At 37.6% G+C, this 19297-nt stretch overlaps 1 protein-coding gene across 1 annotated transcript in view; it reads left to right on the plus strand.

Moving 5' to 3' along the window:
* Positions 1-19297, plus strand: part of Ranbp16 (Ran-binding protein 16) — a 238509-nt gene that overhangs the window by 158530 nt on the left and 60682 nt on the right. Inside the window, exon 20 of the mRNA XM_089090269.1 lies at positions 9964-10082. Coding sequence (XP_088946395.1) covers positions 9964-10063 — 100 coding nt within the window. The 3' untranslated portion in view covers positions 10064-10082. The remainder of the gene's footprint in view (positions 1-9963; positions 10083-19297) is intronic.

Genomic DNA, 19297 nt, shown 5'->3' on the forward strand with positions numbered 1-19297 from the left:
ATCCGTGTAAATGAGGATAGGGCACAACTTATTCCGCACCAAATCAACTGCTAACATTCTTTCCTATTTAACAGCAACACTATTATCGTCCTACATAGCACTAAGTATTTCAATTTGCTTATTTGTTATACCATACAAGGAAAGAACCTTAGCCAAAGCTTTTCTATCTACTGCATCATGTGTCTGTTCCTCCGGGTTTTAGCGGTAGCTAGCAACCTAGTAAGAGAAGATCTCGTCCCATAGTAAAAAATAAAATAGCCAATAACTCGTAAAACTAAAATCAGATCAAAAAACGAAGTACATCATTAGAACCGCATTGTCCAATACCCCCATATAGGAAACTAAATGTCCCTTGGCTTGAAAAACAAAGAAAATATGTTGGCTTGAAAAACAAAGAAAATATGTTGGCTTGAAAAACAAGAAAAGTTGCTTGAACTATAATATATAAAACTGTGGACAAAGGTGGTAACTGATAGTTTAGATTCGTGATCCCCAACATGGGTCGCAGGCCCCGCCGGTAGGGCACGGCAGTATTTTGGTTGGTCATGGGCAGGGTATGCACCCTTCGGCTGACTACACTTTAAAGTCTTTGTCATAGGCAGCGCGCCAGCGCTGCCTAAGTAAAGAACGATGTGGGCACAATGTGTTTTTCTTCTCCATACCCGGGCACTTCGTATCGAAGGAGTTGTCGTAGAAACTTCGAAAAGGGCTCATTCGACTGGAAATTGGAGTGGCTATTGCCCTTTTCAATAGTCGAAATTGATTGGAAGGCAACTACCCTCCCCCCCCATACCCATCATTCCCCCAAACACATCCAATCAAAATTTTGAGATAGCCATTTTTTTCAGTGTAGTTGATTTCCAGACAGAAAATATGTTTTTGAGGAGGACAATCGCTCACAACCCTCGGGGCAAGGGTTTTATGTTATGCCCTGGGGGCATATAAGGTTTTTATAGAAGGCATTGTCGTAGAAACTTCAGAACAGGCTCATTCGATTGGAAATTCGAAGGGCTAGTACCCTTTTAATAGCCGAAAGTGATTGGAGGGCACCTAGCCCCCCCCCGTCCCGCATTCCCCCCACCAAATCCAATCAAAAGTTTGAGATAGCAAATTCATTTAGAGGCGTTGATTTACAGATCTAAAATATGTTTTTTAGGAGGACACTCCCCCATAGCCCTCAGGGCAAGGGTTTTAAGTTATGCCCTGGGGCATATGATGTTTTTAAAGAAGGTGCTGTCATAGAAACTTCAAAAAAAGCTCATTCGATTTTAAATTCAAAGGACTAGTGCCCTTTTTAATAGTCGAAAGTGATTGGAGGGCGACTACCCTCCCCCCCCCCCGCCCATCATTTCCCCAGATACATCCAATCAAAATTTTGAGATAGCCATTTTGTTCAGCGGAGGTGATTTCCCGATCGAAAATATGTTTTTGAGGAGGACACTCCCCGACAGCCCTCAGGGCAAGGGTTTTAAGTTATGCCCTGGGGGCATATAAGGTTTTTATTGAAATCTTTGTCGTAGAAACTTGAAAAAGGGCTCATTCGATTGGAAATTAAAAGGTCTAGTGCCCTTTTTTTAAGTCGAAAGTGGTTTGAGGGCAACTAACCCCCCTCTCACGCCGACCTTTTCCTCAAACACACCCAATTAAAATTTTTAGATAGCCATTATATTCAACGTAGTTGAAAGTTTTGGAAATTAGGTTTTTAAGGATGACAAACCCTCCTCCCAGAGCGCTCAGGGCAAGGTTTGTAAGTTATGCCCTGGGGGCATATAAAGTTTTTATTGAAAGCGTTGTTATAGAAACTTCAATCGCGCTAATTCAATTAAAATTTGAAAGGCCTAGTGCCCTTTTTAATAGTTGAAGGGGATTAGATGACGACTAACGCCCCTATCATGCCCATCATTTTCCAAACAGATCCAATTAAAATTTTGAGATATCCATTTTGTTCAACGTAGTTGAAAGTTCTAGAAATTAGGTCTTTTAGGATGATAACCCCCTCAGAGCCCTAAGTGCAAGAGTTGTAAGTTATGCACTGGGGCATATAAAGTTTTTATTGAAAGCGTTGTCGTAGAAACTTGAAAAGGCCTCATTCAATTGGAACTTGAAAGGGCTAGTGCCTTTATTAACAGTTGAAATTGATTGGATAGCGACCAACGCCCTCTCATGCCCACCATTTCCCAAAACACATCCAATCAAAATTTTGAGATATCCATTTTGTTCAACGTAGTTGAGTGTTCTGGAAATTAGGTCTTTTAGGATGATAACCCCTTCAGAGCCATCAGTGCTAGGGTTGTAAGTTATGACCTGGGGGAAAATAAGGTTTATATAGAAAGTTGTTGCATAAATTATAGGCAGCGGGATCGCGCTGCCTAAGTAAAGAACGGGGAAACTCGAGAACGAGACAAGAAACGGGGACTAAGTAAAGAGGAGGATACTTCCCCACAACCCTCAGGGCAAGATTTTTTAGTTAGCCCTGGGGGCATATAAGAATGATGTTGGCACAATGTATTATTAATTTTTTTCCTTTAAAGCAGGGCACTTCGTGTCGAAGAAGTTGTCGTAGAAACTTCGAAAAGCGCTCATTCAATTGGAAATTGGAGTGGCTTGTGCCCTTTTTAATAGTCGAAAGTGATTGGAAGGCGACTTACACCCCTTCCACGCCCACCATTTCCCAAAACACATCCAATTAAAATTTTGAGATATCCATTTTGTTCAGCGTAGTAGAAAGTTCTGGAAGTTAGGTCTTTGAGAATGACACCCCCCCCCCCAGCACTCGGGGCAAGAGTTTTAAGTTATGCCCTGGGGGCATATAAGATTTTTATTGAAACTTTTCCAGATAAAATTATGTTTTTGAGGACAGTCCCCCACAGCCCTTAGGGGAAAGGTTGTAAGTTATGCCCTGGGGGCATATAAGGTTTTTAATAGAAGGTGTTGTCGTAGAAACTTTGAAAAAGGCTCATTAGATTGGAAATTCAAAGGGCAAGTGCCCTTTTTAATAGTCGAAAGTGATTAGAGGGCAACTAGCCCACCTCGCACGCCCACCTTTTCCCCAAACACATCTAATCAAAACTTTGAGATAGCCATGTTATTCAACGTAGTTTTAAGTTCTGGAAGTTAGGTGTTTGAGGATGACAACCCCACCCACATCCCTCAGGGCAGGGGTTGTAAATTATTCCCAGGGGGCATATAAGGTTTTTATATAACGCGTTGTCGTAGAAACTTAAAAAGGGGCTCATTCGATTGGAAATTGAAATGGCTAGTGCCCTTTTTAATAGTCGAAAGTGATTGGGAGGCAACTAACACCCCTTCCACGCACATTATTTCCCCAAACACATCCAATAAATATTTTGAGATAGCCATTTTGTTCCACGCAATTCAAAGTTCAGGAAATTATACCTTAGAGCAGGACACTCCCCCTACAGTCTTCAGGGCAAGGGTTATAATTTATTCACCTGGGGAATATAAGGTTTCTATTGAAATCTTTGCCGCAAAAAATTGTAGAACGTATTCGTCAATCTGAAAGTTAATGGGCAGGGTATCCTTTTAATATTTATAAGGGAACGGAGGACAACTAACCCCCCTAATGCGCCTTTATGTCTCGCTGTCGTATTCCATCTTTATGGCAGTTAGTCATTATATTTACAGCTGCAGGCAGCCCTAACACGAATATCTGTGTAAAAGAAAACCCCTCCCCCCCACAGCCCTCAGGGCAAAGGTTGTAAGTTATGCCCAAAAACATTCAATCAAAGTTTAGAGATAGCCATTTTGTTCAACGTAGTTGAAAGTACTGGAAATTATGTATTTAAGGATGACAAACCCTCCAGAGCCCCAAGGGCAAAGGTTGTAAGTTCTGCCCTGGTGGCATATAAGGTTTTTATAGATAGAGTTGTCTTAAAACTTCAAAAGGGGCTCATTCAATTAGAAATTGAGAGGGCTAGTGCCCTTTGTAATAGTCGAAAGTGATTGGAGGGTAACTAACCCCCCTCTCACGCCCACCAGTCCACCAAACGTATCTAATCAACATTTTGAGATATCCATTTTATTCAGTTTTGTGTAAAGTTCTTGGAATTAGGTCTTTGATAATGACACCCCCCCCCAACCCACGCCCTCAGGGCACGGTTTGTAAGTTATGACCTAGGGGCATATAAGATTTTTGTTGTACGTTTTGTCTTATAAACTTCAAAAGGGCTCATTTGATTGGAAATTGAAAGGGCTCGGGCCATTTTTAATAGCTGAAAATGATTGGAGAGCGACTACCTTCCCTCTCACGCCCATCATTTGACCAAACACGTCCAATCAAAATTTTGAGATAGCCATGTTGTTTAACGTAGTTGAAAGTTCTGGAAATTCGGTCTTAGAGGATGACAACCACCCTAGGAGACCTTAGGGTGAGGGTTGTAATTTATGCCCTGGGGGCATATAAGGCGTCTATAGAAAGTGTTATCGTTTCCAAAAGGGCTCATTCGATTGGAAATCGAAAGGCCTAGTGCCCTTTTTAATAGTCGAAAATGATTGGAAGGCTTGACATTTTATAGTAATGATCGAAGTGGGTATAATTGCTTATTTTTTGTTGTTGTTGTTGTTTTTAGTTCAGGGCACTTCGTATCGAAGGAGTTTTCGTGGGAACTTCGAAAAGGCTCAAAACGATCAGAAATTAACATAAGTTGGGCGCAAAACCCCTATGCCTTCCCAAGGCTAGAACAAAATTTGCACTTTACTGAAAAAAATACAAATGAATGTGCATATACATATACTTTTTTATACACATATATATTATATTATACACATGTTTAATATACATTTACTGATATTTAGTAATTAAAATGTTAATATTATATGATTGATTAAAGTTATAAAAATAAAAATATTTATATTTGAATTAAGTTTGAATTAAGCTCCAAAGTTTGAATTAAGGTAATTAGCTTCTTTTTAAAGTTAGTCTCTTTACCTTTTCTTCTTTCCAGCATTTCAAAGACTTTCTTACACCGTTTCAAGAAATGTTAAAAACTTTATAGTCTCAACTTACAACCTTCCAGATTCAGAGCTTGTACTCAACCAGGGTTGCCACCCGGTGAGAAAAAAATCACTAGATTCTTGAACAAGAAATCAATATATCAGCACATAAATTAATAGAAATCACTAGAATTTTAATACTCTCTATCATTGTAATTAATGATTGTTTTGTTTCTTTACCATGTTCTCAAGGCCGACCCCAGGATTTTTTTCGGAGGGGGTTTACTCAAAAGAAATTTTCAGGTGGGGTTGAAATTTTAGGGTGGGGGTTTACACAAAAAAAACGCATACAAAATTTGTTTATGTCCATTTTTGTTACGTTTTTACGAGTCAAAAGGTTTGGCTTTTTTATAATTCCATGGAAAAAATGTGTCCCACTCTTCACAAATTTCGATAAGCATCGGTCTTATTCCTTCTTAAAAATAAAGAGACACTTTTTAATTATACGAAACACACCCAAGAAGTCAAGTCATGTTAATCCTAATGAAATATGTCAAATTACGATCAAAATATAATGCTTTAGTTTATATAATAATATAATTTGGGCTACCTAAAGCCGCCACTTTCTACTCTTTCTTCTTTTTTCTTTTGTTGTAAAGGCTATTTTGGAGTTATGAAGTTTCTGGGGCAGTACGTTTAAACTTGATAATAATCAAGCAAACTAATTAGAAAATGTTGATAAGATGTTTCGCCTGTCAAAACATTAATACCTATTGACTCCTAAAGACAACTAGGCCTTCCAAGGAAAGCCACACTTTCTTGTGTTTTTGGTGTTGTGTGTTCATGCGTTTGTCCGGTGTTTTTGCTGATTTTTTATTCATGTCATTGTCAAATGACAAAGAATGGAATATCAAGTCATAAGAATTTGTGGTACTGTTATAAAAATCAGGAAATACGCGAGAAGTGAAGTTTAGTTAATGCTAATGAAATAAAACAAAATAGGATAAAAATATAATGGTTTAGGTACAAATTTCGGCTATATATTTGCACATTAGGGGGGTGGGTGTAGAGCATATCATATATTGAATACGTAACCTAACCTAGGTACCTCCCCCCCCCCCCCGAAACCCCCACAAACTAAAGCTTAAATATAGTTCCCGGAGTAAGAAACCCCTTGTTTGTACAGCATCAGATAGGAAATTACCGATTAAGACCTATCTGATCTTTGCTTTTCTCGAGTCGCAATCTCGCGTGTTTCCCAGATTTTAGAACAGTACCGAATTTGTTTGGGACTATCCATTTCATTCAACCATGTACATATGTTAATCTCACCTAAATTTTGTCGAATGTCATAAAGAAAGATTTAAAGGAAATGGGAACTATCTAGGAGGGTGTAAAGAGGGAGGCTTTAAATAGATTGGGATGGAGGAGGAGCTTGCGTATCTGTGTTGGCCTTCTACGACTGTATTCTAGTTTAATAAATTCCCCAACTGTTCTTCTCATCTCTCCTGTACACTTTACCAATTTTTTTTGAGGTTTTGATCTACCTTTGGATATGACAATTATAATACTATTCTTCCTTCACTTTTATCATTTTAAAATCTACGACCTAGAAGTTTCTAGTAACCCCAGAAACCACTTTTCTTTTCTACCAAGCTTAAAGTGGTTTCAACCAAGTACATTATTCCTAGCTGTGTTTCTAATTTATCCGTTTCAAGTTAAAATACTTTCTTTAATTTCATACGGAACTTAATAATGATATTATATTTTAAAATTTTAAAATTTTCTTGTTTAGTAAACTCATAGTTCCAGCAAAGTGAAATTCTTGGCCCTCGAGGCCTATATACTCGTCAAGCTGTCTTGCTTCGGCATCGCAGACACCACCTCTCTTTCTTCATCCGAAGTCTATCTTGGAAGCCCATCAGTATTATGCAATCCATCAATATTATAGAGTTATTTATCTTAATTCTGTTAGCATGATGGATCCGCTTTAATTCCAACTGGGAAGAGACTACGTTGGCTATGACTAGGATCCAGAAATTCTGTTTTTTATTCTTTGATTGATGCTGGTTGCTCCTCGTTGTTTTATTCCCCTTTCTTTTTAAGCTACAAATTGGACTCGGCACTCTGCCAACGGAATATTTTTGTCTCTTTTTATAAGTTGTTTCCTGTCCGTATAATGTTTATTCAGCCGAATATTATAATCCAGGGATTCTTTGTTTTCCGTAATAAATGAAGATAAAACTTTTACAACAGTGTCTTGGCTAGCCAAATTCGTTTTTTTAGTTATTATTGTATGGCAATTACAGCTTATCACTATTGTTTTGATTTCCGAATCTTTAAATAAAACAATGATGTTTACGAGCATACGAAATTCCTTGAAGAATGTATGGTAATGTTTTCGTATTTTATTCCTTCATGCCAAGCCTTTGAAAATATTTCGAAGGTGTGTTTAAATATGAACCTAGCAAACCTGAATAAAGCATTTGTGCATTCCGTATTTTACAATTTCGCTTTATTTTCTATTTGTATTTTTTCTTCTTTGCTTTTGTGTTGATTCTGTTCCATCTGTCTTTTTGATGGATGCTTTGCGTCGCAATGTTTGACCGGGCTATGTTCTCAGATTATTTGTATTATGGTGGTCACTGCACACACGAGCTAGCTCTTTGTACAGATTATTTTTACGTCTGTTGCAAAAATGTGTATCTAAATAAAATGTCCAAGTCTGATAAGAATGAGTTAAACATAATAAACTCCTGGTCAAAATGAAGGAGAAGGGCAGGGTTTTAGCTCTGGTCTTCTCCTGATATCTCAGGCTGATTGCCATTGCAGTAGTAGTATTAGTCGTGGTTGCAGCGGTAGCTGCAACCTAGTAAAAGATGAACACGTCCCCTAGTAAACAAAAAAAGCCTGAAACTCGGGATTAAAACACAAATTACACCATTAGAATCGCCGTTCGCTGCTTCGCTTTTCGCCGTTCGCTTTTTCTCCGTTTTTTCTTCTTCGCTGCTAGCTGGACACTCAAACATTATAGGGAGCTGTTTAATGGCTGATTTTAAAGGAAATTGCTACATTCAGTGCTTTTTGTCATAAAGCAACACAGTATTTGAAATAAAATTTATGTGCTACGAAAAAAACGTATTTTCGTATACCACATAGGCTAAAAGGTTCTATATGCTTTTGGCACAATTTCGTTTTATAGCTACACCACTAAGAAGGAATTTTATAAATCATTCTAAGTGAATGAGACCAGCTAAAATAGTTTTGACAGTACATACGACAATACTGACAGTAGGTTTAGTAATACTGACAGCACTGACAGTAGTGTATCGACAGCTACGTCCGAAAATGAACTCTATGATTGGCTTTTACAATCTAATGTTGATGACTCCTCAGATTTTGTATGGTTACGCTACCAGAAATTGCCTAGAACTAACTCCGTTCGAAGCTAATACAGATGCTCGTAGCCACCAAGCTGCGATAACTCCTATCGCTGCGATAACTGTTAATTCATTCTAAGTAACAGTTGCAGAAAAATTTCTTAAACCCTTGAAATATTATAACAGTTTTTTAGTCTGACACTTTAACCTCAAAAATTAAACTAGATTAAACAGAACTTGAAGGGAATAGGATCGACTAGATATAGAGGAAGACCTAATAGCCTAGAGAAAGACCCATAAAACGAAAATTTTCAATAGTTATAAACGATAATTCGTTGGAACAAGAGGCAATTTGTGCCCAATCACTTGAACCGTCAAACGTGATAAAACCAAGAGAACGACCCGAAAAACGTGAATTCAAAATGGTAGAAAATTGATTATAGTAAAGAACTAACTCTAGTTCATAGTAACTGTAATGTTAAAATAAATATTCATATGCACGATGATGCAACACCCTTATCTTTTTGCTAGATAATATAACACATAGTATTATAGGATTAACGACGCTTCTTGACTACTGAAGTCCTTGTGTTGGCGCTGCAGTTTGCTGCTACAGTGAGGTTCGAACTTTTTGGTTCCGTATTACCAAGCTGAGATCAAACCCACTGCAGTACAGACTGATTTCCAATATATTGCGTTTTCCTGTCGTTTTCATTTGCTTGTTTTGCCGATAGCACAAGTTTGACCCTTTCCTTAAAAATATAGCTACCTCCCGAAATAAATGTCAGCTATGTGCCTGGCTTTTACACCTTCTTCAATACAGCTTCAAAACGGCGTAGGAACAAAGTTCATAATCTTATTCTATGAAGGAAATTGATTACAATACTTATAGAATGAATGTAACATTTCGTTAATTAATTAGAATAGCCGGTAGTTAGTACAAGCTTGTGTTAGGAACGTTAAAGCACCCATGTTTCGACACATGTAAAAGAACGAAGGTAAAGTTTAGAAAACCTTAAATACAAAAATAATTGGAACTCATAGAAACACTTTGAGTGTACTCATTGAAAGACTAGAATAACGAAAAGAAAATCTTTTTAACGAATTTTTTTTTTTGTGCTCAATTTGTGGATATAGCTTGCAAATTGTGGTTTATTTCAATTACATTTGATTTTAGGGAGAGACGTCAACTGAGGGAGCATTCCCCCTCCCCCATTTCAAATTTGTCCTCTAGATTTTGATAAATATATTTTGTTCGCCCCTTATATTTTCGAGAATTGACGCCACTGTTAAAGCGGCGAAATTTTAAAGTACGTAAGATTTGAGGAAGAAAGATTGTTAAGTCTTATGATATAGTAAGACACCCGGAAACAACTAGAAAACTCTCTCTCTCTCTCTCTCTCTCTCTCTCTCTCTCTCTCTCTCTCTCTCTCTCTCTCTCTCTCTCTCTCTCTCTCTCTCTCTCTCTCTCTCTCTCTCTCTCTCCCCTACCCCTCCCCGTCTCTTCTCTCTATTTCTCTCTCTCTTTGTCTTGTTTTTTTTTCTCTATCTCTGCCATGGCCCTGTAGCTTTTCTTGTAATACAATCTTTAATCGTGCTAGGTTTTCGGTTATTGGCTTTTTAATTTCAGGTTTACACAGAATTTGTCAGTATTTCGTCGTGATATCAATGAATCTTTAAAAGGTCCAAATGTTACTGCCGTTACAACGGGAGCCGACATGATGACGTAAAAATTGAATGATAGATTAGGTAAGAAACGTTTTCCCTCAGAAAGATTAAGAATATATACGAGAGCAATGTTTCGTTTCTTGAGCATCTATACCACAGTAGACAGAATATACCAGTAAGCTTATCGCAGATCATTTCTGGTCTTCGTTCTCGGTGCGAACAAAAAGCTCCCCCCACTTATTTCTGCATTAGCGGGAATGCGGGTTAGTCTGTTTCCGATTTTTTAAATTCACTTTGATGGAAAAAAGCGGAAACAGAATAACGTGCATACCCGCTAATCTGACTTCGCCTATGTTTATATCTGCAAAAACGTTCTCCGGAGCACTCGCACCCCGGTCCGGGTTTTTATAATGGGTGAGATAGAGAATGATCATACTGCTAATTCTATAAACTGTGATCTATACAATGACTATTTGTAAACCCTAAGTAGACCTTGAGAGTGATTAAAGAATCAGTTGAAGAGACTTGGTTAATATCTGTCGTATCTGACTAACAAAATCCCTTCTTAAATTCATGCCATGTTTGCTAGAGTTATCCTGTATAGTTCTCTATGCACCTTGCCTGCCGATAATGCAAAAATTAGTTTTAGTTTGAATTCATCACCAGTTGTTATCCATCCTGCTGTATTGATAATTTTCCAATAGAGTACTTAAAAAATAGAGAATGATTTTAAATAAAAAACGAGTGGGGGCCATTACTAAGTCGCTAAACTCACTGATGCGAAAGTAATCGAGGTTGCAATCTATCTAGTAAAAAGCAGACTATGGGCCATAGTAACCGAATGTTTAAAAATGCATTTTGTAAATAAGTGATTAGCAAGGAAAAATTGTCATCTGCCGTTAATTCAAGAATGGTAACTATTATTTTGGTTGATGTTTACAATAAAAGTTAGTTTGCGAAAACAAACTTATAGAAAGTTTGAAAATGATCTTGAAAACTTGAAACCCCTCGAAAATGGCTGTGGATTGAAACGAAAATGTGTACCATTGGGATTACCATGTCAAAAACCTTACAGGATAGTTGCAATCCCTTACCTTGAGCAGCAAGGTAAAGATTTATTTGCATGTACACTTATGTGTCTCATTTTTTCTTCTTATTTTTCTACCAAGGCTAGCAGGCTTGTGCCATATGTATCTGCTATATGGCACGAAACCTGACAGTTTTGGAGGCCATTTCTCTCGTAGTGATTCCATTCCCTCCCGTTTCTTTTGCGGGCGTATTGGCTGAAGAAGAGTGATAGCTTTAGTTTTGGAGCCTGTATTTACTGTTCCACGCTCTGAAGTTCTAACTGATTCTGATCCTCCTGAAAATACCTGATAAAATTAATGATATTAATACAAAATATAAATTCATGCTGATAAGAGTAAGCAACTTATGCAACTAGAATAAGACTCCAATTTGGAGAGTATTTGGATTTATTGAATCAGCAGATAGGCTATTGTGTGTAGTTAGAGGGCCCTGGGCCCACTTGGGTCACCTAATCATGCACATTTAAAACCCATAAATGATTCCTGCTCAAACAAAACGCAAAGGATTAGCTTTCTGATAAAATGTGGGAAATATGAGGAGAAGGTAGAGGGTTTGAATTCTCCATATCCCATTTTCGCTCTTTACCTATAGAGTGCGGCATGGCGTAAATTTTAAAGGGCGTAAACAATGACCACACCAGTTAAGTGGAAGTAGCATTAGCAATCCCCTGATCATCACTTGTACTAACAAGCTACTGTCTGCAATTCAGTTTAGATGGTTCGAAGGGCGGCAGCCCAGCTGTTCTCTGTGGTAATTTTGGTATATTTTAAGTTTGATTTGTTATTCATTTCAATCTCTATTTTAGGTTTCATTTATTCGTTCGTAGTAATTTCCGTTGCTAGTTTATATTTGTAATATCGCTTTTTCCTTTTTTGGAAAATAGTCATGGACATTGCAAATAGGAAATTTCATGCTATTTTTGGAAAATACTATGCAAATATTGCCTTCCAGTTAGTTCAACATCCCCACAATATGCCTTGTAAGTTTCAACTGAAAACTCCTGTCCATCCCTTTGATATTGCTGATACGCCCTTTTGGCAACCTGCATGCACATACTGTGTTTTTATTTATTTTAAATCCCCCTCAATGTTCTCTACAATTTTCACCTTCATACTCTTAGCCTTCCTAGCCTTAATGCTCTTGGCTGTTCCTAAAATAGTGCTTCACATATAGGTATAGTGGGCTTAAATTGCCCACAGCCCACTTTGGTTCTGTAATCATAGAAATTGAAAAATATTTGAAGAATTAAACATGTGCATATGGGCCAACTAAAACACGGCTCAAGTAAAGCTTAACAGTGTGTTGAATTATAAGACCAGATTTAAGAAATTAATGAAAATTCAAAATTGTAATCTAGTCGAATGACCAGACATGTATAGTAAAATGACTTCATGAAGTCTGTGAAAATTCGGGGAAGAAACAAATTTAGATTACATCAGTGAACAAAGCACAGTAAAAGCAATTATTTTTTACTAAAACAACCAACTAAATGTTTAAATTTTATTTGTATGGGGAACTCGCAAGAGCTGTCTCGATTACTATCTGTCTCTGACAGAGCTTTTAAGCCTTACTGAATTTAAAAGCGGCAACTTAAGAAACGCCAGCTTCTAGTGACGAGCCTTTTGATGAAATAATGTCAAGTTAAAATAGTCTTATTTTATTAGCAATTCAAAACGTGTAAAATTGAGATGTGACTTCTGTACATGCGATTTAAGTTGATTGTCTTTTGGACTTTCTATCAGTAACCAATGTTCTCGGTAGACAGATTGGCTGCCTTGTACCCGCTTAAAATTAATACACCTCCAACAGGAAAAAGAACAGGCCTGGGAAGCATAAATTAGGATTTTGAAAACGCTACCATTTATCTATTGATCGACGGTAAATATAATGACGGCAACATTTAAGTTTGTGAAAATGGTTATGAGTCTAATACTACTACTACTACTAACAACTTGCTTCAGCACTAAGCCGCTCACAAAATTCGTATGTTGCTTCACCTAAGTTTATTCAAAGCCTTCAATCTTTGCTTCCTCCCTTCCCTCCGTCGCAAAGTTTCCATTTCCCAAATCCTTCCTCATGACTTCTCCGCACCCCATTCGAAGATGACCTTGTTTTCGTTTGCCCCCAGATGGATTGCCGAAGAGCACACTCTTTGGCGGTCTATGATCCTTCATCCGCAAAAGATGGCCCAGCCATCTTAACCTTCCTTTCAATATTCCTCTAGAAAGTGGGATAGAAACAGAGGAGGTTTTAGGGGGGATAGAGGGGGCACTTGATCCGGGTGAAGAAATGTTGGGGATGGAAAATTTCAAATAAATAATCTAACGGTTATTTTAGGCTACTAAAATAAAGTAGACTGTGTAAAATAAAGTAGACTGTTTCATTTTCCCCACATCTTCATCACCATTCCTTGAAGTATGAGCAAAATGTTCGTGTGTAAAGTGTAAGCAAAAGTCTTAGTAAAATGAATGAACTTTTACAGGTTTTGGGAGTTCAGGGTGCTAGAATAGGTTTGAAAAAGGCACTTGCCCCAGGCGCAGAAAGCTTAGGGGTGCAAATTTTCAAATGAATAATAACGGTATGATCATTTTGTAATTTTTGAAGTTTTGTTTTTATTAAAATAAAGTAGAGGGGTAGTTGGCAGTAAGTATAAGCAAATTGAATTCGAAATTTTCATTTTTCCCATGTTTTTGTCACCATTCCTTGAAGTGTGAATAAAATTTATAAGGGTAAAGTCTGTGCAAAGTGAATAAACTTTTAGAGGTTTTGCGACTTCATGCTGCTAGAATAGGTTTGAAAATTAATGTTAAGAAGACTAAGTCACTAAGGCTAGGAATAAGTAAAGATGTGTACAGCTTCACTTGCCTTTGTACCACGATTAATAAAAACGGCAGGTGCAGTGAAGATGTTAAAAGTAGAATAGTTATGAACTCGCTTCCGCTGTCAGTTATGAACTTGCTTCCGCTGTGTTAACATCTAATTGGTGTTTTCACTCTTGGTATTGGCCAGTCGAAATTCCCAGTGACTAACATGAACATTTACAGACCATGCATGTCCCTGGACTTTCCTAAGTGATATTACTGACCTTGGTTCTTGATAATTTGATTATAGTTCTGAACAGTGAAAGAAATAAGAGGTGAGATTTTTAGTTCCAAATAGCTCATGTCTGACACAAAGGAACCTCCTGAAAAACACATAGATGTCTCACCTTTCCTGCCTTCAAAAAGAAACTTAACTAGACCCCCCTAACTCCTATGTCTAAATCAACCACACATCTTAAGGGGATACAAGCCCTAAACATCCTTCAAGCAAAAAGTAACGGTGAAACCCCTGGCAAAAAAAGAAAAAATGATGCAATTAGATCACCCCTTGAAGAACCCCAACCCGAGATTTTATCACTTCCTGATGATTCCCAACCAATTGAATCGCTTCCTAGCTTTTTAAATCAGCCATTCTATTACATTGTGACCATCATGAAAACCAATGGCCAACCCTTTACTAGAGATCAGTTAATGGATATTAGAAAGCCTATATTTCTATTAGCTAACTCAACTTTTGAAGTAGTTTTTTTGAATGATGGTCTGATAGTTTTTTATTTTACCTTTCACAAGGCCGCAGATTCAGCCCTTTCAAGGTCCAGGGAACTAATCGTTGAGGGTTCAAAAATCTTTGCCACTTCAAAAGAAGTAGAAACGTCGTATAAATACGTGGTTTATGGTGTTGACACCAGTATACAAATAGAAGAATTTACAGCTGAACTACTGGATTCTTTGGGTCATCCCGTCCAACCACCAACTGCCACAAGACTCAGATTGAAAATAATGGTAAGCTTATACCCAGTTGCTCGGTGCTTATTGTATGCAAAAACGAGTCGAAAAGACAAGTTTTTTTGTATGGTATTGCCCTTTGCAAAATTTCCTATAAAACATAGCCCCTACAATCCACAATTTACCTTGCTCGTGGTTACAGCAAAAATAATCGTAAATAGTAACTCCAATCATGCCGAAAATATGGTCAAACTAGCCACGTTGCAGAAAATAGCCTCGAAAAAAACGCCTACATTAAAAATCGTAATAATATGGGGCACCCGGGACATGAAAAGAAGCTCTTTCCGATCCCTCACAAGAGAGCCGAGATCCTCCAAGACTCTGTGAGATAGAAATTACCCTACTCCGTCGTAGCCGCTACAATCTGTAGTCAATCAACTCCAAGTCGACCCTTAAATAACCAAACTGAAGTTTCAAACAACCAGAGAAAATAGGTCTCTCCCTCAATAGATAAAGGCTTCTCAGTTATTCAATGTTACACACAATTTTCTCCACTTTACGCCAAATCGCAACCTTCCTCTTCCCAAAATCCAGCTTTATCACATCCACATACTATTCATCATCATAATCAATAATGGCAAAGGTTATTCACATACTTTGCAGTTTCCCATCTTATCGAGGTTGGCAGTGAACCAGTTGAACTGAAAAATATCCTTAAAAAAGCCCATTACTATGCTCCTAGGAGAGGAAATCTGGCAAAAAGCTACGGTCCAACTTTTATCCTTCAAAGAAGGCATGGAATGCCATTCTAACTCAACACTTCCTACGATCCCAACTGTTAGCAAGTCCCCCAGAAATTTGATAGAATCACCAGCACCTGAAATGATGGTAGAAGCACCAAGCCATGGCAAAACAAAAAAACAAGAAAAAGCTGACAAACACAGTAACACAGAAATTGACGACCCCTCACAAAGTCTCTTCGGGCGAGGATGATGTTCAAAGCAAAACCCAAGTGAAAAGATACCCAACAAGAATGCCTGACGACTAATTAATGTGTGGCTTTTCGTTTTTAACTAATTTATCCCTTTATAATAACATTGCTTTGAATTATTCCGATATAGAAAGTAATCAGCATACCAACCCTATATGCAGCCTCAATGGTACCTTTACTAATACTGATTGTAAATATCCTGACATTCTCGATTTTGCTACCAATTTGAAGCTAAGACTAGTAAATAATAATTCCTTAATGTTCTTTGTGTCAGAATTAGAAGCATCGGCGATGCGTGACTCAAGTTTAAAGATTTAATTTTATTCAATGGTGTCTGCCCCTTTGACGTAATAGGATTAACAGAGACATGGCTTTCCGATAATGATGACACTAGTGATTTTTTAGTCCCTGGTTACCAAATAATCCATATGCCCGGGTGATTGACAAAGTGTTCTGGGGGTATCTCACTTTACATCCGTTCGAATGTAAATTTTACCAGGCTATCAGAGTGCGAATCTATTTTCTCTACACAAATAAATCTCGGATGTATTTATTCAATAATTGTTATCACAGTTATCGGTCAAAATTACTGTCTAGCCTACTTTCCTTGTTTAATCAACTTCTTCCATTTCCAACTTCATATCTTTTTAATTTGTTTGATGATTCCTCTAATTTTATTAATCAACAACTGAAAAGGCAATAGTTCTTGGGGACTAATTGTAATCTACTCAATGTCGGAACCAATATTGAATTTGACCACTTCTTTGAATCAGTAACCGCTAGTGGTCTTCTACCCACAATTTTTTTCCCCAGTAGAGTCGATCCTGTGAGATCAACTTCAACATTAATTGATAACATTTTTGTATCCACTTCCCTGGGAAATGACCTGCCCTCAAATATAATATTTTCTGATCCGTCAGACCATTCCCTGATTTACTTGTCACTACCTTCGCAACCACTACCTCTACGCTCTAGAATTAATATCCCAACACCTACTAGAAACTACAGCTCTGCAAATATAACCCATTTTATCGATTGCCTAAGAACCACTAACTGGTCTGATGTTTTAAATTGTCAAAAGGTAAATTCTGCCACAAATGGTTTTGCGCAAAGGCTAAGTGAGATTACCCATTCAACTTTTCCTATTCGTAAACCTAACCGGAAAACTAACCCTATATGCCCCTAGATGTCACATAGCCTCATTGTCTCCTCATATCGTAAAAACAAATTATATAAGTTAGCCTGTAAAACCGGTAGTTAAACCGACGTATCAAATTATAAAAACTTATGAACTAAACTCATCCGTGAAGCGAAGAAAGATTATTATTATACAAATAATATCAGTTACAATGGAAACCCGAAAAAAATTTGGCCCACCATCAATGATATGCTCTTAAAAAATAGAAAAACAAAGTCTCTACCTAATCGCCCTAAAGAAACAAATGGTAGATTAATTGACCCTTTACATGCACCTGACACATTTAATAGTGATTTTTCTAATATTGTTCATACTAACTCCCGCTACTCCTTATAGGCTTGACGCACCTGCTTCAATTTTAGATCCATGTTTTTCTGCCCAACTGATAGCAATGAGGTACTTCAAATCATCGGTTCTCCCCATGTTAGTTTTACACCTGACTGTCTTGAATTAAGTAATAAGCTCCTGAAGACCATATCTCCTTTTGTTTACGAGCCCATCAAGCATATTGCCAACCTATCTTTAACCCACGGAGTTTTCAATGATTTACTAAAGTCAGCCATTGTTATTCCAGTTCTTAAAAAGGGCGATCCAACTGAGATAGGTAATTATCGTCCAATCTCAATTCTTCCTGTTATATCCAAAGTGCTCGAGAGAATCATCTTCAGATGTCTGTCTCCCTTTCTGTTTGACAGTCAGCACTCCGTTTCCTTGATTTCTCCTATTCAATGTGGCCTTAGGCCGAAATTTTCAGCTTTTCATGCTCTAATTGACGCCACACAGTTCATACGCTCACAACTCGGCCTTAAAAAAACCGTATTGGGCTTATTTTTGAATTTTTCTAACTCCTTTGACACGGTCGATCATAGTATTTTAATAAGTAAATTAAATAGTTACGGTATTCGTGATGTTCCCCTCTCTTGGTTTGATTCTTATCTATCTGGAATGGTGCAGGGTATGAACTTAGGTGGAGTATCCTGTAAGCCATTACCTGCTCGGAGGGGTGTCCCGCAAGGCTCTATTTTAGGCCCTATTTTGTTTCTACTATATATATATATCAATGATCTTATTATGGACCTAGACCCTTCAGTGTATCCTGTACTATTTGCTGATGACAGCAACTTCTTCATCACTGCCACCAATTTACCATCGGCAATAGCCTCTGCCCAAGTCTTTCTGAGCAGAGTCCAAGCGTGGTGCCTTACGAATAACATGACCATTAATAGCAAAAAAGGTCAAATAGTATTATTTGGAACCCTCTACACCAAACACGTAATCTAAAGTGTTCTCGATCTCAGGTGTTCCTTCAGCATCCCTCTACAAGCGTAAGTTGCCAGGTTTAATAGTGTATTTATTGACTTATGATTGTCATTTTCTAATCACTTTTCTCACAGCAATTATTTTAAAAGAAGTAGGTATGATTGACCGTGTGACTCATTTTCTTCTTCCTGATGTCCTATTTACCCTCTATTATTGTTTGACTGTCCCTTACTTTTGTAATTGCAGATCAGTTTGGGGAAATACAAACCGGTCCTTCACTAAAAAACTCAAATTTGCCCAAAACCGTCCCATTAAAGCAGTTTTCGGCTTCCCGTCTATATCCAACCCGTGATTTGTATTCAGATTTTGGCATAGCTCCACTAGATCAAATCATACAAAAACTAAACTTATCGCTTGCTTACTCTGCTTTCCACAATAATCTTCCTCCTCGACTACTAACCTATTATAGTATTAATAATTCGGAAACCCACTGTCTCCGTTCATCCAATAGAGCCTTTCTAATTCCTAAATGCGTTTCTAGCGCTGCCCAACAATCTCCCATTTACAAATCTATTATTCAATGGAACAAAACACCCTCCAGTGTTTAGCTAGTCACAAGTTTCTGCAAGCTGTACAAAAATGTAACAAAACTTGATAATACAATTTAATCTTTCAATTTTTAACCTATTTGCTTTAGTTACCCATGTTTTATTCTTCTATCTTTTTTTTCAGTGATACTTTAATTTTTTCTTTTTTTGGTCCTTAACAAGTTCTTTTCTAGGATCTTTATTGTTAATGATGTTTGTGTTATGTTTTTATTCGAATAAATTGAATTGAATTGAATTGAATGAATAGCCAAGACCCAAGGGGTTTTTTCACAGTTGGAAAAGGTTTGGAAGAACAGGAAGATAAGTCTGCGAATTAATATTACAATATTGGTGTCGACAGTGATGGCAGATGTCAAATATGGTTCTGGAGGATGAGCACTCTG

This window comes from Artemia sp. Qi Xiang Cuo, chromosome 6 (genome assembly GCF_049724085.1).
Source record: "Artemia sp. Qi Xiang Cuo chromosome 6, ASM4972408v1, whole genome shotgun sequence".
Taxonomy (NCBI): domain Eukaryota; kingdom Metazoa; phylum Arthropoda; class Branchiopoda; order Anostraca; family Artemiidae; genus Artemia; species Artemia sp. Qi Xiang Cuo.